A 20,966-nucleotide genomic window follows, 5' to 3' on the forward strand; every position below is an offset into this window, starting at 1 on the left:
TTAAAATATGGAATGAGCTTATCGTTTGTTGTAACAAGCGGTATGACAAATAATTTTGATTTAGAACCTAAAATACATTTGTGGCAAGTAAAAAAAAAAAGAGGACTTATTGGTTCAATTCAAGTCAATTCAATTCTAAACTGGACTACATTGAGATACATAATCTTGTTCCAAGACATTACTCTGTCATTATAACATTGAGTTCATTTTCCAGGGATAGAAACGTCATACATTTTACACTAAACCATTGCAATTTCCCTGTAGATCTTTGGTTTAATTCCCAATTTTTATTTATATACATGTTGTAGCCCCAGATAGCAGGTTAAGTGTTTAATTGGATTGACAGAAAGACAGCAGCTTCTACAACAGAGCAGCCCAAGCCAGAAGAGTAAAGGTCCGAGTATAAAACCCTGCTCCTCTGACTGTCATCTGCACTTTCTGACTTCACCAGACAGGCTGTGGATTACCAGAGAGAGGAAGCAGATCACCCTATTGCCCTACCAGTGCAAAGGTAAGAACTTGCATTGGTTCAGTAACAATACAGTATTCAATACAGTATTGTATTGACTTCATTCATTACAATTAGGCCTACATCTTTCCTGGATTATCGTCAGGGCCCAGTGAATAATCATTTAGCCTACATGTGCAACCAATATTTGATTGCATTCAGATTATCTTCCTGTGAAGAGCCGCTCAATTTAGCAAAATAGATTTTGGACAGGGATGAGCAGCAGTGTGTTAACAACCTCATGCTGTGTATCTGAACATGTGCTTTACAGTTAAAAGAATCACATTAGATTAAAGTGAAAAGAGTCTTGAGAAACAAAACAAAAGGGGAAAAATTCTCTAAACCTTTTGACAGGTTTCCACATGGTTCTTTTCCTGCTTAATGCGTTTATAAAAGCCTATATAAGATGCACAAAGTAATTGACAACCTCTTAGTGCCTCTTTTTTATTTTGATCCTTTTTGAAATGTAAATTGTGCACACAACAGTTCTGATTTATTTTTATGTTAGTTTTTGTCTGAATATATTCCGTGTGATTTGCATGTAAAAATAACCTGAAAGCCTAACTTTGCACATTTAGAGAGGTTTACGGCAAAGCATCTGAGTTCCCTGGATGAGCAATGCCGTACAGGCTTATCTTAGATTTATCTTCGAGAAAAATAAGAGTGATGCTGTAATCGCATTGGATGAGATTATCACTACATTCACACACACAAACACACATCATGGCTTTTTATACACACATAGTGTAGGGACATAAAGAGTAGGGACAGACGCACACAATGTGATTTTAGTATCACTGAGGTGCTATTATAAATTTTATTTGTATTTATTAATATTGATATTTTCTGTTTTCTTTTTCATTTTAGTTAAAGTTTTTGTTATTTTGTTGTTGTTGTTGTTTACAAATGAGAAAGTGAGAAGTGTTGCCTTGGCAACTAGCTGAAATAAAATAAGTACAAATTTGTTATATATTTAATTTCTGTTAAAGTTTATTTAATATCAAATAACAGAAGTTTTTATGCTTTCAGTGTTAACTATAATAACACTGACACACTCACAGTCTTGTCACCTTGACAACAGGCCTGTTGTTTTTAATAACATCTGAATTTTTTACTGTTCATAATATTCTCTTTTTCATTTATTTCAGGAAAATCCTTGTACGATGGCAGACAAGTAAGTTTTCTTTCCTTTTTGCTCTCACCTTTGAAAATGTATACTGTTCTCATACAGAAAACAGCTGCCAAATTGTTTTTTTCTAAACTTAGGGCAAACTGCAAGCATTGTTAATGTTTTGAATCATTTGAGAGATCATAAATTAATAAATATATTAATATAGCATATCTAAGTAGGGTAGGATAGGACAGGATAGAATAGGAAGCAGCACATTTACATGTGTCTGTGAGGATGTTGTTGTAAGTTTAGAATAGTTCATCAAGTGGGAATCTTCACTGGAGTCCAGAATAAACGTGTCATAAGCTGGTAGTCACAATCAATTACCAGGCATCCCCTTTGGAGTAAACACAAGCTGTCTCCATTCATGGAGCCTGGATTAGTACAGGGTAGTCCAGGACTTGGCTTTGAAGTGTCTTAAAATACTAAGCTTTAACAGCTCGATAAATGCTCAGGATAAGAAGGTCAAACCTGCAAACACAAATACGTTGCTCAGATAGAGGTGGCTGAAAAGGTTAATACCGAGGTATAGGCCTAATAGGACAAGTGACCCCAGCTCACTCCTCTTTGGAGCCCACCCTTTTGTAACACTAACTAAATTCTTTATCTTGTTTTATCAGTATTCACTACACCACAACCCATATTCCAAAAACTCTTTCTTTCTGTTTCTTTTTCCCATTTTTCTTTTATTTATTATTATTATTATTTGTGTGTGTGTGTGTGTCTGTGTGTGTGTGTGTGTGTGTGTGTGCTCAAAAAGAGTTTTCAAAAAGACCAGTGGAAATGGCCAGGTATGACTGAACTCTTTCTGTTTTGTCAGTTCCTCAGTATGCTGATGCATCTTGAATTTTCATATTACATTATCTGACAAAACGTGTGTAATGCACTGTTTGTGTTTCAGTTCACTCTCTACCTGGGGAAGAGAGACTATGTTGACCATGTTGACTCAGTTGACCCTGTTGGTGAGAAACTGTCTGCGTTTATTACTGAAACACAGACAACAGGTAATATCCAACAACTAAATTTGAATTGTTTCTTATTTTAAACAGAGGGTGTACTGAAAATCGACCCTGCAGATCTTGGAGACAGAAAAGGTAATGTCGGTATTTATGTGTCTTATTAAAACAGAACAATATTTATTGATAAAAGTACATAAAGAAATGTATTTATTTAGTTGTTTATTTAATCATTTTACAAAAAAAGCCTGTGATTAAAAGATACAGTTGGATTCATGTAAAAAAAAAAAAAAAATGTTTGACCAGTGTCTTGCTTCATGCAGTTTGGATTCAGCTGGCCTGTGCTTTCCGCTATGGTCGTGAAGACCTGGATGTGATTGGGCTTTCCTTCAGAAAAGACATCTGGATTCAGCACATACAGCTATATCCTGATGGTGGCCACAAACCCACCCTGACAGAGATGCATGACACTCTCCTAAAGAAAGCTGGAGAGCAGGGCCATGCCTTCACTTTTAATGTAAGGCATCTGCAAGTACCGGCAACAGAATATTTATTTTACACTGTGAATCAGACACTAAAAATACACAGGGTAATGATTAGGACTGATATTTTTGAACACCCCTTCAACACCCTATTTTTTGCCACTTTTTAATTGTTTGTTACTTTTTATTATACTATTTATTTGTTACTTATTATTTGTTATCTGTCACAGAGTAATCTGCATAGAACTGAAAGGACTTAAATTGAAATTACTGTCTTTCAGATACCTATCAACCTCCCCTGCTCTGTTACACTTCAGCCTGGCCCAGATGACAAAGGAAAGGTGAGATGCAAAAACTGAATGAGATACAAATAGAAATGCGCTGAATGGACTTGCTCATGGCTTTGTTCTTCTTGCAGGCTTGCGGTGTTGACTTTGAGGTCAAGGCCTACTTGGCCAAATCGGCTGATGACCCCGATGAGAAGATCGACAAGAAGTGAGCTTGTTGTTGGTGATTTTGCACATTCAATCCATGTTAAAACACTGTTAATTCACTGAACTTTACTAACCATTTTTCTGTCCTCTCCCTCTACAAGGGACACCTGCCGTCTTGTCATTCGTAAAATCCAGTTTGCTCCTGATAACACAGGATCTGGACAGAAAGCTGAGCTCTGCAAGAGCTTTATGATGTCTGATAAGCCTGTTTTTCTGGAAGCCTCTCTGGACAAGGAAGTATGTAACCTCTGATGCACTGCAGACTTACCAAATCAAGAAGAAACTCATGTGTCTTTTTCCTCTTGATGACAGATCTACTACCATGGTGATCCCATCCCCGTCACCATTAAGATCAAGAACGAGACCAACAAAGTTGTAAAAAAAATCAAAGTTACAGGTGAGATAAAAGAAATTTCAAATAATTCACAAGTTGTATATACAGTATATAAAATAATGTAGCTTATTGCTAACTGGTTGACTGTTTATTATCCAACTAATTACATGACTACTTCCAAATAAGTCAATAAATGGACATGAAATGATTTAAGTTATTAAAAATGTGAAAAGAATTAGACCATGGAGTGGTACAATAAAAAATAAAATTAGTAGATTTATGTGGGAAATCAGGTGCCAGGGACAACAGTTAATTATACATTTTAGTAGTCATTATAATTTATAGAAAAAAAATTAGCCACAGAATGCCGTCATTGACCAATCAGAATTGAGTATTCCAGCAGGCAGTATAATAAATATAACTGTGTATTTAAATCAATTATCCTCATAGTTGACCAAACCACAGACGTCGTTCTCTATTCAGCCGACAAATACACCAAGAATGTGCTGTGTGAAGAGTTTGGGTGAGTGTTATTTTCTTCGGCAGTGACATATGCTTGTATTCCAGTCATAGTGAAGATCTCTTCAGTGATCTGTCTTAAGTTCTCTAAACTACGTGATTCAAATGCTCTCTGCAGGGAAACTGTAGAAGGAAATGCAACTTTTGATAAAACCCTCCCAATCACTCCTCTGCTGACAAACAACAAGGAGAAACGTGGCCTGGCGCTGGACGGCAGGCTTAAAGACGAAGACACCAATTTGGCCTCAACCACTATGTGAGCGTTTGTTTCAGCTTTACGAACTTTTATAAAGAGTTTCACAGCACTCCCACAGAATGAAGTAACCTTGCTTATAATAAAGTTTTTACAACACATTTGCTTCGGAACTGTACTGTGAATTCTTTAGTATCTATCACCTCTAATCTGACCTGAGTTCATACATAAATGCATTAACAGTTGCTAATTACTCATTTACTTTTCTCTCTTTCCTTCAGAATTAGGAGCGGTATGGATAAGGAGATGCTGGGAATCCTGGTGTCCTACAAGATCAAGGTTAACCTCATGGTATCAGGAGGAGGGTAAGGAGTTCTTTCTTTGAGAAATTCGTCCAGTTTGTGCTAAACAATTGTTCATATCTAAATGACAGTTATAAATATAGTATCATTACTATTATAATTATTAGTACTGTTTTATTTATACGTTTATTTCTCTCTTTTTTCAGTCTGCTGGGAGGCTTGACAGCAAGGTAAATCAAAAATGAAATGCAGCTGAAACGCATTATGGGAAATCAGAAATGGCCTTTTATCTAACCTTTTGTTTCCTCCATACAGTGATGTGACAGTAGAGCTGCCTCTGACCCTGATGCACTCTAAACCCAAAGGTAAAAAAAACACCCTCTTTTCTCATCATTATATCCATGGCAAGTTTTTAAAGGGGTCATAAGATGTTGCTAAAAAGAACATTATTTTGTGTATTTGGTGTAATGAAATGTGTTTATGTGGTTTAAGGTTCAAAAAACACATTATTTTCCACATACTGTACATTATTGTTTCTCCTCTATGCCCCGCCTTTCTGAAATGAGGAATGGCCAGCGGGCTTGAGAACGGCGCGGCTGGCGGATTCTACGAAGGAGCGGCCGGAGGGCTTGCGGCAACCACATGTGACGACCCGGGCTGGACCCTTTAAGAAACTGATGTCCAAATTGTTGTTTACCAATGTTTATCGCCATAATTATCTCACTCCCTTTCTTTGTGTCTCCCTCTCTGATAATAACAGACTGAATTCCCCATATCAGATTCCACAGGACAGATGTTATCCTCTATTCCCTCAGCACTTTCACAGTGAGACCCTTACTCCGGCTCCCCATTAAGCAAAGGCGGCATTTCAGACAATGCCAGGAGTACCTCACAGCAAAGGAACCACAGCAATATCACTTAGCAAAGTCACTAGGTCATACTGATGGTAATAAACTGACAGTTTAAAGCATAAATCCAACTTGAATACATAAGTGTGGGGTGAATGGTTGCCTTGAGGTTCTCAGTCCAGGAATAACATGCCTCTTCTTTGTGAAAGTGCTCCCTAATGGTCGTCATCTTACCTATAAATTAACCCATAGGTTACAAAGTGTGTCTGAGCAATGCATTTCAATGTATGGAGTTTGATCATATCATTATGTATGCTTGTGTTAACTTGTCTTGTCTAGAGTCTAGAGTCATTTAAACTGGCACATTTAAATCACAGCAACTCATGTGATTTTGTGTAATGTTTGTTTTGTCAAGTGTGGAATTTTTGACTCATAAAACCAAATAAAATACCTTTAAAACCTTCATTGATATTGTTTTTATATTAATTACTATAACTTATAAAACATGAATATAGTTTAAACTTTAGAGAACTGACAAAATGACTGAAGCAATTTCAACAAATTGCTGTTGTTCGATGATTTTCAGACACTATTTGTTGATCAGAGCCCAGCTACTGGGGCATGTTGTCACAAAAGATCATTGTAAGTTAAATAAGCTATATCTCTTTTTTCCCCTGGCCAATAGTTCCCAATGCAGTCACAGAGAACTATATGAATATCTACTCTTAATGACTTAAAAAAATGACAACACTTTTTCATAAAGAAAAATAACATTGTAGCTAGAGTAGGTTAGGTTTGTGCATCTACAACTACAGTAGTTTAGAGACTGGAGATTACAACCCAGATCTCTTGCCTTAATTAGGTTCTAATTACATCCATCTCATCAGTATTTTGAACGGTCCAGTCAGGCCCGGTTTTACGGGGGTGCTCAAACGAAATCAATAGCACCCTCAGTTAATGCTGTAATAATGGCATTTCATTGCAGATTTCGCAAACTATCCAGTAGTTTACCGTTTGCACTCTGGAGATCGGTTTCTATTTCAACATATTTTGCAGCGTTGAGCAATGTAGCCAATCACAGACATATCTGTTGATTTCTTGAACCCAACAGCCAATCACAGGCGTTTAAATTAGAATCCACTCACCGCTTAAATCGCCGCTGTTTTTGTTCAGGTGTTGTTTTTCAGCACGAATCATCTCATTATAACAAAGTGTAGACACGATGTAAATAAGAGATTCATTGTGCAGCGTTGAGAACTTCATTGATTATAAGGTAACTTGAAAACTTGTGAGATCGCTATGAACTAAGATGAGTGACAGCTTTTAGTGATTATAAAGGGAATGCTCTTGCGTCTTGCGCCATAGCAATGGACGGCACAAATATATTCGAGAGAGAGAGAGAGCACCCTCACTAATTTAAGAAGCACCCTCATTGATTTAATCCAGTGTTGATGATCTGTCAAAATCTGAATTAATAACTAGTTCAGATGTCAATGTAAAGTTAATTATGGGTATAGATATTCATACCATCATATTTACAAACTAAAAAGTGCAATTGTTACCTTAAAGAGCTATTTCTGTCTGATTTAACACTTTGTTGGTATAAATGAATGTTTCTAAATTGATTCAGCAGAGTTAAATATCATAATAATTTGAAAAAAATACAGTTAATTTAGACATTTTCATTTTTTAAGTGCAGTATTAATAAATGTATCATTATTATGCTAAACTATCGATGCAATACCTCACTTCACTTGCTTAAATTTTGTTTTAATGAACTGTTTTCTATATATTTCTAAAAGCATTTAGCAAGTGAGACTATAAGCTGTTAAACCTGAGACATTTAATCACAGTTGGATCACTTAGCATGTGTGTTTACTTAAAGCATATTACTGGTATGAGAGTCCGAGCTCACAGACAGTGGCTCAAAACCCTGATCCGAGAGTTAGAGGTTTTTTTTAAGAGAGCACAACGAGCAATGAACAAACTCTCAGCCAAGATATCTCCTTCCTCTGGACCCCAACCTGTCACACTTCACCTGCCCACACCAGGTAATGTTTTTCAGCTCTTCATATAGTCTATTGGAGCTTTCTTCTTGATATGGAAATCTGTTCTTTTAGAAGTATATGAAGGAGTGGCATTTGTAATTCTTTAAATGTCTTGTCTTTGTTCTTCTTAGCAAGTGAGAAGGATCCTCAGGAGCAGACTTTAGTTCAGGATGAATCCGATGCAGAAAGACCGTCTAAACATTGCTGCGCTCGATGTCCATTCCGAGCTGTACAGAAGGTGACATCTGGGCTCATTTTAGGGGCTTGTGTAGCTGTTTCCTGGGCTTGGGGTACTAATAGCGCTAAAGAGACTCTGATAAGACATCCTGCCCCGTTCTTCATCATTTGGTTTTGTAATACCTGGAACATTCTCTTTTTTCCGCTCTACTATCTGTGTCATCTTCTCACAGAGAAACAGAAGCAGTTGCCAGCTACCGAGTTCAGGTTAGAAGAAAACATTTTGAATGAATTTTGATGGTTCCATGGCAAACCTCGGAAACTTTCCATTGCATAAAAGGTTCTTTAAAGCATAAAAAGATTCTACCGATTATTAAAATGTTCTTCACTCTAAGAAAAAAAATGTTTCTTTTAAGAACTGATCACTTCTTTAGGGAACCCAGAGTGTATATGATATGACTTGCTCATGTTGTTAGGATGCATGTTTTGCATTCCAAACCCTGAGCTGCACATCTTTCATGCAATATTAATTTTCTAAAGTGCTGATGCAATTAAAGCAAGTTAAATATGAATAATCATTATTGTATATAATTCTTATTTTATTTTAAGCTGCTTAGTACAAGCTGCTTTCAGTCTCTAATCCTCTCGGCTTCTAGTACATCTAAACAAATGACAACTTTTCATTAATGAATCAATTCCTGGCCAGCAGCCCATTATCAGTGCAAAGTCATCACTGACACTAACAGCGAAACCTTCAGCAATATCAGTTGAGGTTGGCTGCAGCTTTATTATAAATTGTACACGAGTCCTGACTAAGCTGTATTTTTACACATGGGGTGTAGAGTTTTTGATTTATAAAGCGCAGCCTACTAAAGCTGCATGCATTCATCTTTACCTCTGATAGAGAAAAGACATCTTTGTGTTATTGGACTTTTTACTCTAAACCTACTTGTGACAACTTACCCCAGCCCAGTCTACCCTATTTTATTACTTAAAGAATTATGTGATAGAATTATCTTAAGGGTCAGTATTATTTGAAACTTAATAGCATTTGGATGTGCCATGCTGTATATAATTTTATCCTTGCAGAAAGTGCAGTCGGTTCCTGGGTGAAGAGTTGACTGTAAGGGTTGTTTTGAAAGGAGCCGCTCCATTCTCTGTGCTATGGAGTTTATCTGCTTATTTGTATTTGTTGGCGCTTTGCCGCATCTCCAAAGTGGACGTAAGTGCCATCCTCTGCTGCAGCCAGGCATTTATTTTCCTCCTTTCATGGATTGGACTCAAGGACCGTTTCATGGGTGTCAGGGTAAGCAATCAAATAGGATATCTAGTGTTGTGTGAGTGATTTGATAATTGCTTGTTTTTTCGCCAATTTTTGTCTGTTCTCTATTTAGATAGTGGCTGCCATCCTGTCCATCACTGGCATTGTTATGTTGGCCTATGGTGATGGTTTTCATAGCGACTCAATCACAGGAGTAGCACTAGGAGTTGGTTCAGCTTCAGCTTCTGCTTTATTCAAGGTTAGCACTAGTGGTAGGGATTTGAATTCATCCCAGTGTTCACTAAAAAGATTCATTCAGAATGGTACAGTGATTCATTCAGTGACCTTGTCTAGTTATACAGTTACTATAACTGTTTAACCAATTTGTTATCAACTCAGTCATTCACAATCAAAACAATTATTTTTGCTTAAAATGTGTGTGTCTACTAAACCACTACAAACCTCCAGAAAAGACTGTATAAGGTTAAGGTTTTCTTTAAACCTGTACATGTGTAAACATCTGATACAAACGTAATATTCTGCATTTTTACTGCAGTAGTTGTTTATAGTTTTATGTCTCAGGTACTTTTCAGAAAACATGCAGGAAATGTCCAGCCAGGCCCTGCCAGTGTGATGCTGTCCTGTGTGGGTCTGTGTAGCTTTATCCTCCACTCCTGGGTGTGTGTATTGCTTTATTTCACACATGTGGAATACTGGCCTCCCTCTCAGCACATCCCCTGGGATAAACTTTGTGTCATGGCTTCTCTGCTGCTTGGTAATTTATTATTTGTTTTCCACTATGCATTATGTAATAATGATTCCACTCAATGTTATTATTATTAATATTATAAATATTCCATGGAAAAAATATAATAGGTCAGAATTTTATTTGCCTTTATCTGAAGTAACTTTTATTTAATTTTTGTCCTGTTTCTCCTAAGTTTTCAATGTGCTGGTAAACCTGGGAGGAATATTTACGTACCCCAGTTTAATTTCACTGGGAATTCTCTTGACCATCCCAGCGAGTGCAGGTATGAATTTGATTATAAATAAGTTGTCAAATAGACCTGAAGCCTCACAGACAGTGGTGTAGTGGTGCATTGAGAAGTCAGTATACTCTTAATTTATGCCCCCAATTTGTTTAAGCAGCCCAGCAAAGAATGAACACCATGTGTTATACACAGTGACATGTAAAACTAGTCTTGTATATTTAGTTAACCCCAAAATGGGCCAGTAGTATTTGCACACTGTCACTTAACTTCTGCTGCTTGACTTCACGGAGTAAGGATCATTATGAAATTAATATTAGCCACAGAAGAGGTGCAATAAATAATTCAAAAAAAATAAAATAAATAAATAAGTAGACTTCAGCAATTAACATTTTGTCAGAGCCTCTAGTAAATTACATGCTATTTTCTTTAGTGGTCTGTTCAGAATAGTGGGAGAATCATGATCTATATTTGAAAAAAAAAAAATTTGATTCTCAATTTATCCAGAATTGTGCAGCTCTGCTCCAGCGTGTGACTGACTGTTTCTCCCATGACATAGTGATGGGCAAAATGGTAATTTCGAGCCCTGACACATGGGCGTGGCCATCATTTCAGAAGTGAGAGGGACAGAAATGTCAAATATAATAATACCTTTTTTTTCTGGTCTAATTGACAGGTTTTATTATTATTATTATTATTATTATTATTATCCTATCTCTTACTTTTAATTGGTTGAGAAATCAAATACACTGCTGGACAATAACCAATAATTTGTGTTCTATAATATTTTTTCTATATTTTCCTAATGTTAATTTTATGATTTGTTTATATACAAACACTTTTCCATTGTTATATTTTATATTTCATATATTTAATAGTTTCTATAGCTAACTGTAATAAATGCTATGTCAAATAGCACTGCATTATTTAGATGCTTTTTTATTACCTGGAGATTCCTTGAAAAACACACATAAACTATATATTGTCGCATTCGTGTGTTTATTGTCTTTATGTTTCATCAGTCAAAACGTTTCTTTTTATTCAGCTTAGCTACAGCAGAGATTGCGTTGGCTACAATAGCTGGATGCCTTTATCCATATTAGGGATTTCCTGGCACATCATAGGTTATTACTTCTATGAGGCTGTTTTGGACTTTCTGAGTATGAATGAAACACACTGCATGAGAGCATTTACACCTCGGTCCTGACCGCATCACTTCTTTACTGGGTGTTTTTAGGGAATATTTGCATTTATTCACATGCGATTGGATTAGCTACTCACGTTCTGGACTCTCATGATTTTGGCTAATGCAGGACAACTGAATGATGTGCATCAGAGGGGATTTAGAAGTGGCTATACACAATGCCGACTGCTCACAGAGATGTGAAATAGAGCGCTGCAGTGATGATGTATTTTTGTAGGCCAACCAGGGTGTTAGCATCTCCCTGGTTCCCTTGACAAAAACCCAGTAGGATTTTTACTTTTGGATTATTGCAGAAAATAAGCTCTGTGACCAAAAAAAAGTTTAGGATTCTTACAAGTTTAATTCATCATGTTAAACTTCACACATGAACACAACTTTTATGAATTTTGAAACCTGAATGATCGGCAGAAATAAAAAGCTAAATGTACATTAAAATGATCAATTAACTACATCATGGTTGCATGACTTTAACAACCCTTTCAGACTGTATTTTTTTTAAAATTCCCTGAAAGTTTGAGTTAGAATAGTTTGCAAGAGTGCAAGTATAAACATAAAGAGGCTGTAGAAGTTGACTAGTGAGTACATGAGTTTTCCTGTTTGGTGTGATGATGTTTAACGTCCCAGGCAAACTTTGCAGTCCCTTTTAGCCACATGTGATTGTTAATTATACTATGTTAATTATAGTGAAAGTATATAATTATGTCTTGTTTTTAATTCTATACATTTGCCTGATGAAGGTCAGTGGACCGAAACGTTGCGTTTAATAAAGTTTAAGAATTAGCAAGTATTGATAGTGTGCGGGTTCGTTACTTATTTTTGAGCCACATGTTAATAACCACCTTTTCAAAACAAATAAAGCTCTGATTGGGGAATTTAAACTCTCAAAATCTGGCAACTGCAACCATGAAAGCATGTGGAGGCTTGTTACCAATGCAAGATAACGCAAATGCCAAAATAGAATAAAACATTTTCAGGAAAAATAACCAGCAGGCAAATATCGCAGACGATTATTCTTAATAAATCTAGAGAAGCAGAAATAGGTGATCACGATTAACATACTTGTAAGAATCATGCAGCCCTGACTGAACTGAACCAACACTGAACTGACTTGAGCTATATATTGACACTACTGACTGCTTCACAGCAGAATCTGAACTGTCTCCATGGTTGACTTTCCATAATTTATTCTGCTATTTTCCTGAAATAAAGGTGACTTGACTGACTTGATTTGAAAAATCACAAGGGCTTATTACTAACGTATTTTATGTCATAGAATGAAAAAAAAAAAAAACAATTCAAGAAACCCACTGACTTTAAGAAGTTCTGGCCTACAAAAGCATGTAATCTCTGTAGCACTCTATAGGCCTGGATGTGTAAAAGTGATTAATCTGATGTGTAGTATTTAATTTTTGCTTTTTTTGCACCTTGAGAATTTTTTCTCATTGTTAAGTCTATTGCTGTCTCTTTCTCACTCATAAGCTGTAGATACATTTGTGACTGAAACTCTGCAAATGAGCCATGTGCGAGCGGCGGCAGCCGGCATCATCTCAGCAGGGTATCTCATGCTGCAGCTTCCAGAAAACTGGGACGAGAGCACTTTGCGCTGGCTCAGCAAACTGTGGCGTGGAAACTGGCGAGAGGACAGTATAGTTGGAGAGGAGGCTGCAATGGACACTGCTGGGATTGTAAGAGCAAAACCCAAACCAGCTGTAGTGACACTCAACGGAGCCTATTATGAGCAGACTTGATTTGATTCTAGTGTTGGTGTGATAACATCATAAAATCTTTTGTGTGTTTGTGTAAATGCAATTACTTACATTGTAGTTCTGTTTTCATGTTGTTTGAAATGTAATATGTCTTTATTATAGAACCATCAGATTCGATGATGATAAGATTATAATAAAGATTAAATGAAAGGCAAAAAATTTACATTTTTAACATAACGGGGTTTTTTTACATTTAATGTATTTGTAACAGAAATATATTTAATAAGTTCATTTAATTCATTAATTTAAAAATATGTATATTCAGCATATTATCAGTGAATATGAAAAAAAATCCAAAAATATAAATTTCAGTATGGTCATGACAGTGTTATTTTAGTATCATATTTTTAAATTTGTTTTTATTTTTCTATTTTCCATTGTTATTTTAAATGTAGTTTAAAAAATAGTAGCTAATTTTGTTGCGTGATTTTCTCATGTATATTAGTTTGTTTTTGTTTTTTTAAAGATGTTTATATTTCAGTTTTAGTTATGTTAGTACATAAAGTTAAACTAAATGAAAATGTTATACAATAAATGTTATATATATAATTTTATTTCAAGTACGGAATTTTTTATGGTTTTAGTTTTAGTTAATTATGTCATATTCGATAAAAGTGCAAACAAAACTGCAGGTCCTACATTCAGCTCGCTAGATGGCGCTAGTCCATTTCCGCAGCACTTTATACATTTCACCGCAGAAGTTTCGAGCAGGAAGAATTATCTGTGTTGAGAGGCGGCTGAGGAGGAGGAAAGCATGGCACTAAACGCAGGTAAAATGTGAATAGACTACTTATTCTGCTATTGAGTTCCCTATTTTTATCTTTCAATAATCTTTATTTACTTGACTTACTTCCGTCTTGCTAAAGTAGTGCATGTGCAGCCGCGCTAAAATAACATCTTGACGCTAGCAGGTTAGCGCTTCAGCTGGCTGTATGGGTGTGCTTTTTTGTCACTCATAATATCTAGATCTTCAAAATGGTTTTAGCATAACAGACTATTAGTGACAACCTGAATTGGTATAACTGTCTGAAAGCTCCGTGTACACAGACGCTAGCTGGTTGTTTCTGATCCGTATACATCATGACCCGGACACACGAGGAATCTGTGTGCTCTGATGAATCTAGATGATGAGGACTTTGAATGGGAGCCTCCCTCCGAGGCCGAGATGAAGGTGATTCAGGCTCGACGGGAGCGACAGGACAAGATCAGCAAGCTGATGGGAGGCTATCTGCTGAAGGGGTACAAGATGCTGGGGGAGTGCTGTGAGCTGTGTGGGGTGAGGGAAAAGCACATTCATTCATCTGTGACTTCAGAAAATGAGTGATTTATTAGTGAAAATACATGCAAGAGCCTTTCAGTAAATTGTAATAATAACTAAATATACAGTTTGGTACAATATTGACAGTCTGTGGATATGCCCCATTATTACAATTCTGACCAATAACGATAGATGGATATATATACTCTATCATTCAAAAGGTAATAGTTGTTTTGTTTTTTTTGTTTTTTACCCCCAAGCAGGGGCGTAGCCATCATATCAGAAGTGAGGGGGACAGAAATGTTATATATATATAACCTGGAGATGACTTGACAAACCATATTGCCGCAATCGTATATTTAATGTCTTCATGTTTCCGTTTTTCTGAAAACAACTGTTTTCATACAGCGATAGCTGGACGCTTTTGTCCATTTCCTCGTATGACTTTCTGCGCGAGAGCGCCCTCCGGGCTTCGAGTATGAATGAAACATACACTGCACGGAATGTTTAGCGCTCAGCGATGTTCATCTCGCCTTATTCTCCGCGATGTTCATCTCGGCTTATTCTGGGTCCGAATAAAACATCAGATCATGCACCGACTATCCTGTCTCGTTGAATTTAAATCTATATTTATTTACACCGACTCTTGAAAACCTCTATGCGAACACACTTGCCCGAAAAAGTGCGAGGGACGAATTTACGTGATATTAAAAGTTGGGGGGACACGTCCCCCGCGTCCCCCCGAGTAATCTACGCCCCTGCCCCCAAGGATGCATTAAACTGTCTTTTTCACTTGCTGTTCTTTTGAACTTTCTATTCATCAAAGAATCCTGAAAAAGTCAGTTTCAACAAAAATATTAAGCAGCACAATTGTTTTCAACACTGATTATAAGATATGAATAAATTTGAGCACCATATTAGAATAATTTCTTAATGATCATGTGACATTGAAGACTGGGGTAATGGCTGCTGAAATAAAGTACATTTCCAAATACATATAGGCTACACACACACATATTTATACACGCATGTATTAATTTAAGCATCAAAGCATTATAATAAACAATATAAAATACAGATTAATATTCATTTTGAGATCTGCTCTGCTACAGGTTAAAATTCTGTTTGAATTTTTAAAGTAACATTTATATAATTAGTGAGACTTATGTTGTAAGAATCAACATTTAAGTATCTGCCAATACAAATTAAAAAAGAAAAGGAAACAAAAAAAAAGAAAAGAAGCAAATCTGGGATTTAAACCTGGAAATAAACACATTTTAACTTTCACATTTGTTTGTAATAATTAGGTGATCTTTTCAATAAAATTGTTATGCATAAATTATAATTTCTAAAGGAAAAAAGCAAAAAAAAAAAAGCATTTTCAGTTTTTTGGACCCCACTAGAATTACAAAGATTAGTATTTAATTCATATTATTTAAGTTAAGGAATGCAATGAATTGTCCTGTATATTTGCAGACAATTCTGCTGCAAGATAAGCAGAAGAAAAATTACTGTGTTGCTTGTCAAGAGCTGGACTCCGATATTGACAAGGACAACCCAGGTACGTTTAAATGCAGCCTTTGAATAATTTATGAATGTACAGTCTTGTGTATCTCTGTTAACTTGTTCAATTTCTCTTTCAGCTTTAAACGCCCAGGCAGCTTTGTCACAGGTACGAGAGCGTCAGCTTGCGACTCAGCCTCTCCCTGAATCTAACGGAGCTTCATCCAGCGAACCCCCTCCCTCCATCACGGGGCAGCCCCGGCCGGAGCACTGCGAGGGGGCCGCATCTGGACTGAGAGGTCTCCCTCCCGCCATACAGCCCACCCCTCTTTCTGTTCCCACCGTCAGCTCCAACTTTCTGCCACCAGCCAACCCTCCTCTCCAGACTGCCCCTCCTTTAGTGTCCTTGGGCAACACCCTCCACCACCACCCAGCCTTGTCAAGCGCAGAGGAGGCAGTGCTACACAAACTCAGATGGGCCACACAGGAGCTCCAGCACTCTGTGTCAGTGGAGGCCAGTATCCAGCTCTGCAGTCTGATCCGAGGCTGTGCCGAATCCCTGCGTAGTTTGAAAGAACTGCAGCTCTCATATGAGTATGTTACTATATATATAGTAACATACTCAATGGAGTGTTCCGGTTGTGTTTATGTTTGTTCTAAAGTGGCTGAGTATGTGACTGTGTTGTGTGTTGAAATACATTGCTTGAGCTGCAAAGGCTGTTTCTTTCTCCCTGATTTGTTTGCGTTCGAGTTACATTACAAGTTTTAACTTTCTTTCTGTTTCTTTATGAACTCATAATTGGTTGAAAACTCCAAGTTTTATGAAAGTACCAACTTATCCTTTGTGACAATGTTAGAACAACTACAGTTGGCAAAGTTAAGTGTTTCAAAGCAGCAACAGATCCATTTCGGTGCTGTGAGTGCTGTTTTGGTAACAACAGCATCATAAGTTTGATAGTTAGGGGTATTCCACTGCACTGCTTTCCTATTTTTTTCCCAGCGATCATTGCACTAATGCCTTAGTTCAACTTAAAAGTATTTCTTGACCTTGCACTTTTTTTCATGATACTGCCCTATGTCTAGCATTTTTGCATTCCACTTCAGTGTGTTCCATCGTTTTTCCATGTTTTTGCAGTGGAATGCAAAAACGTGTTTTTTTCCCCCACATTCCACTGCCCATGTCTCACATTTGTAAATGCAAAAACGTGTTCTTTGTGATGGGCCATAATAGGGGCCATTCACATAGAACATGTTTTTATGTTGAAAATCATTTGCATTCTACTGTGCTGCTTTGTTTTTTATAACTTTTCAAGTTATAAACTTGCAATTGTGAGTTTACGTCTAGCAATTCTGACATTTTTTCCCCTCTGAATTATTTGGTTATATCTTGCAATTTTGAATTTTTTGTCAGAATCATGAGTTTGCATCTCGCAATAATTATTTTTTTTCTGCCACAGAATGAAAAATAAAAAGGGAATTGCTTTTTATCTCAGAATTATGACTTTTTTTCTTGCTAGTGCGAGTTAATATCACACAATTCTGAATTTTCTTCTCAGAATTGAGAATTTATATCTAAAAAGAAAAAAGTGTCGCTCGAGTTAAAATAATTTTATTGTCTTTTGAAGTTGCATTTTTCAATTCCTTATCACTGTGTCATTTTTAAATGCAAAAACTCATTTTTCCTCCCAAAGCAAAGTTGAGGCTCAGGTGAAGCAATTGGAAAAGTCCTTGAGACTCAAAAAACTACATAAAAAGAAAGGAAGAAGATGATCAGCTACATTAGTTGCTTTAATTGAGGTTATGCAGCTGGAAATGAGAAACAGCGCCTCGCTGTGGCCGAACGGCGCTCTGGGCGGAGAGATGCAGTGGGCGAGGTTTCGCTGTTCCAAGACAAAAGAAAACGTTAAACGAAAACAAAGCAGGGCGCCTTCATCTTCTCTCCAGGGTTTCCTGTCCTGTTTTGCCTATAATCTAAGGCTAGGAATTTGTTTTTATCTCCAGAGTTAGATTTATGCCATGCTTTACGACGAAATACAAATAAGGGAGACCGTCAAATCTAATGCCTCCTAAGAGCAAAGATTGTCAAAGAGTTTATCAGAGCGAAGTTATTTTCTGTTATGTTGAAAACGAGCTACAAGTTATAGTTCAGTTTCAAACAGCGGTTATATATGAGGAATCGCGCATAGATTGTTACTTTTCTGTTTATTTTCCGGAAATTACTTTTTGGACGTGACAGTTGCAGTATTAGGTCATTCGTGCGCGCTCACCTTCCGTACCATCTTTTTTATAGAAAGGCAGTATTTTTCATCTCAGTTGGTTATTTTTTGATGGTGTTTGAAATAAATGAACAAAATAACAACACCGGGCATAGAAGAGATTAAACCCAGGTTTTTATTTTAAAAGCGAAATCGGTGAAATCGGAAATGAACGGGTTTCAGTCCAGTCCAGCGGATTGTCCGGCTGGAAGCGTCTGTTCTATTGAAGGTTTGCCTCCGTTACCTAAAGGACTGAGCGGTATCCTAAACTCGAGCGGAGGGTCCTGGAGGGACATTGAGAAGGTCTACAGCAAGAGGACGCGCATCCAGGCGGACATCAGCAAGTCCAGAGTGAGCGACTGTCTTGGCCGCAGTAAACCCGCGAGCCTTGACGCAGCGCTGGCCGTGCTGCGCAAAGAGATGGTGAGGACGCGTGCCAGTGTGACCTTCACTGAATGTGTGCTAAATTGGCAACTATTAATGGGTCAATGACACATCAACATCAGAAATTATAAAAATGACATTTAAAAAAAAGCTCTTTGAAATGACGTATGTTTAAAAAAAATTTACTTAAAAAAAGTAAGAAAGAATAATAGAATAGAAAATAATGGAGAAAAAAATTTTTTTCCCTTTTTTTTAAATCTGTGGACAGTTAGACCACCTAGACATTTTGACTTTGAGCTAAAAAAAAATAATAAATAAAATGGCTTAATTCAAAATTGAAAAACAAGTCATATATTATGCATGTATATTATAAATAAATATTTTAAATTGCATTTTGTATGAAAAACATTATTGTACAGTCATTTTGGTCTGAATTGCATTTTTGCTGCATTTTGAAAAGGTTAATAAATTAAAACAATTTTATTAACATTTTCAGTAACAGTTCATTGACAGTTTTATTTATTTAATAAATAAAATTGTATTTATTTTTTTTGTAAAATTTTTATCACACAAACATAACTGTTTGAACATGTTTTTTTTTTTTTGTGCTTTAATGTTAATTCAAGTATATATCCGAACATCCACAGCCTAAATGTTCTTGTGTCTTTTGCAGGTTGGACTTCGACAGTTAGACATGTCCTTGCTGTGCCAGTTGTGGTCTGTTTATGAGTCCATACAGGAATACAAAGGAGCTTTCCAGGACATTTCCTCCTCTTTGTGTGAGAGCTCCTTCAACACCGAAAATGGTTATTCTGAAGATGAAGAGGAGGAAGATGAAGATGAAAGGGAGAGTGGGGAGACGCTGTTATCACTTCCTCAGCCCACTCAAAACTCCCGTGACCAGTGGATCAAAGACTCCTTCCACATCCCCATTTAAATGAAGCATGTGCTCTCTCAGCTACAGTATGAATCCCATCTCCCATGATCCTCATCAATATAAACTGTCAAACATGACCCCATTGTTTGAAGGATTCTATAAGCATCAAAATGAAACAAGGCCTTTATTTTTGTAGGATATTATTACAATGGTGACTGCAAGTTTGTTTCAGGGGAACCATGAAAAGCCGCTTTTTCACTGCCTGTAAAGTCATAAAGACCGGATGAGGACTGACAGGAAGAGGATGTTGTAGCCAGAAACAGTGCGGTCTAGGATGTTCATTATATTATGTAGATTTGTCAATGTATTATCACTTGCCAGATACTTTTTTAAAATTATACAATAGTATTTTTTTCACCGCTGTCTTTCATTAGTAAGGTAATCATTGAATGCAGAATGTGCATTTTGTAAAAAAATAAATAAATAAAAGTAATAATAAAACTTTATTATTGTCAAACTTAATGTCAAACTTTTGCTGGAAAAAAAGTGGTTTGTTTTCTTTATAGTTTAGCTAAACTTTTGTTGTCTGGTATTTTATTCACTAACGTCTCAAATACCTGCTCAAGATGTTCAAAATAGCTGTCTAGTGCAGATATGATCAGATCAGCCATTAGGTGGCACTCATTTACTTTCTAAAGTTTCTAAGCGGATGTTGTTTTGAGTCATGATGCCTGGACTATTACAGTAAACAAAATAATTGCTTCGGGAAACATCTGTGCTCTCCATCATCTTGGTACCATTTAGCGCAAAAGAAGATTGCTAGATTCTTCTCCTTTAATGTTTATCTTTGAGTCATACCAGATACATGCCATCTGATTAAAACAAGTATTCTAAATTTAAATGTTTGGACAGAGGCTCGTTCAGATCTTTCTGAATCACTCTCTCATTTCTCCGCAAGTATAAACAAATGGTTCTAGCTACTCTTGTGCTTATTAGGTAATACTGCTTGATACTTTTGTACCAGAGAGAGGGGGGAGGAACAAGCTCAGACACAGGCCAGGCATTACTAAAAACTCTTCCCATCACTACTATAATTACAGTAACACTGACTGCATGTCCTGTCATTACATTGTGCTTTAGGTTTTATCAAGTCTATATGTAAGTCTATAGCATTTAACATACAGCAATATACTATAGCAATTTAAAGTTTAGTTTAATTTTAATTTAACTTTGGACAATCAACAACACACAAGTCTTTTTGCTAAATTTTGAGTTAGCTGATATTTGTGTTCCTGAAATTAGACTATAGCTTTGGGTTTTATCAAGTCTGTATGTATGTATATAGTATATATAATGAGTATGTATATATATATATATATATATATACACACACACACACACACACATATATATATATATATATACACTAATTTAATA

General features: G+C 36.5%; 4 protein-coding genes across 5 annotated transcripts; all 4 read left to right on the forward strand.

Moving 5' to 3' along the window:
- Window positions 1–412: 412 nt before the first annotated feature.
- LOC107718751 (arrestin-C-like) lies at window positions 413–6,143 on the forward strand. Of its 2 annotated transcripts, none has more exons than XM_016525975.1 (16): window positions 413–511; window positions 1,657–1,682; window positions 2,440–2,470; window positions 2,581–2,641; window positions 2,729–2,773; window positions 2,959–3,152; window positions 3,399–3,458; window positions 3,536–3,612; window positions 3,713–3,848; window positions 3,924–4,008; window positions 4,396–4,468; window positions 4,583–4,720; window positions 4,939–5,022; window positions 5,166–5,189; window positions 5,275–5,324; window positions 5,720–6,143. In XM_016525975.1, exons 2-16 carry the CDS (start codon window positions 1,672–1,674, stop codon window positions 5,722–5,724), a joined length of 1,074 nt encoding a protein of 357 aa, XP_016381461.1. In that variant the 5' UTR covers window positions 413–511; window positions 1,657–1,671; the 3' UTR covers window positions 5,725–6,143. The 2 variants fall into 2 exon arrangements, with proteins under 2 accessions (XP_016381461.1, XP_016381462.1); XM_016525976.1 differs by having other exon boundaries at window positions 429–478; window positions 1,655–1,682.
- Window positions 6,144–7,785: 1,642 nt separating this feature from the next.
- Window positions 7,786–13,234, forward strand: LOC107718785 (solute carrier family 35 member F4-like). The gene is made up of 7 exons (XM_016526010.1): window positions 7,786–7,858; window positions 7,987–8,299; window positions 9,122–9,338; window positions 9,427–9,552; window positions 9,876–10,068; window positions 10,235–10,324; window positions 12,966–13,234. The coding sequence occupies exons 1-7, from the start codon at window positions 7,786–7,788 to the stop codon at window positions 13,232–13,234; spliced, it is 1,281 nt and encodes a 426-aa protein (XP_016381496.1).
- A 685-nt stretch (window positions 13,235–13,919) lies between these two features.
- On the forward strand, window positions 13,920–16,682 carry LOC107718786 (Sjoegren syndrome/scleroderma autoantigen 1 homolog). Its single transcript, XM_016526012.1, has 5 exons — window positions 13,920–14,022; window positions 14,377–14,528; window positions 15,987–16,071; window positions 16,154–16,607; window positions 16,676–16,682. Exons 1-5 carry the CDS (start codon window positions 14,007–14,009, stop codon window positions 16,680–16,682), a joined length of 714 nt encoding a protein of 237 aa, XP_016381498.1. The 5' UTR covers window positions 13,920–14,006.
- A 1,231-nt stretch (window positions 16,683–17,913) lies between these two features.
- Window positions 17,914–19,946, forward strand: LOC107718752 (protein FAM89B-like). The gene is made up of 2 exons (XM_016525977.1): window positions 17,914–18,691; window positions 19,326–19,946. The coding sequence occupies exons 1-2, from the start codon at window positions 18,437–18,439 to the stop codon at window positions 19,587–19,589; spliced, it is 519 nt and encodes a 172-aa protein (XP_016381463.1). The 5' UTR covers window positions 17,914–18,436; the 3' UTR covers window positions 19,590–19,946.
- The last annotated feature ends 1,020 nt before the right edge of the window (window positions 19,947–20,966 follow it).

Source organism: Sinocyclocheilus rhinocerous, unplaced genomic scaffold (assembly GCF_001515625.1).
Source record: "Sinocyclocheilus rhinocerous isolate Xijiao unplaced genomic scaffold, SAMN03320098_v1.1 scaffold1655, whole genome shotgun sequence".
In the NCBI taxonomy this organism is placed as follows: Eukaryota; Metazoa; Chordata; class Actinopteri; order Cypriniformes; family Cyprinidae; genus Sinocyclocheilus; species Sinocyclocheilus rhinocerous.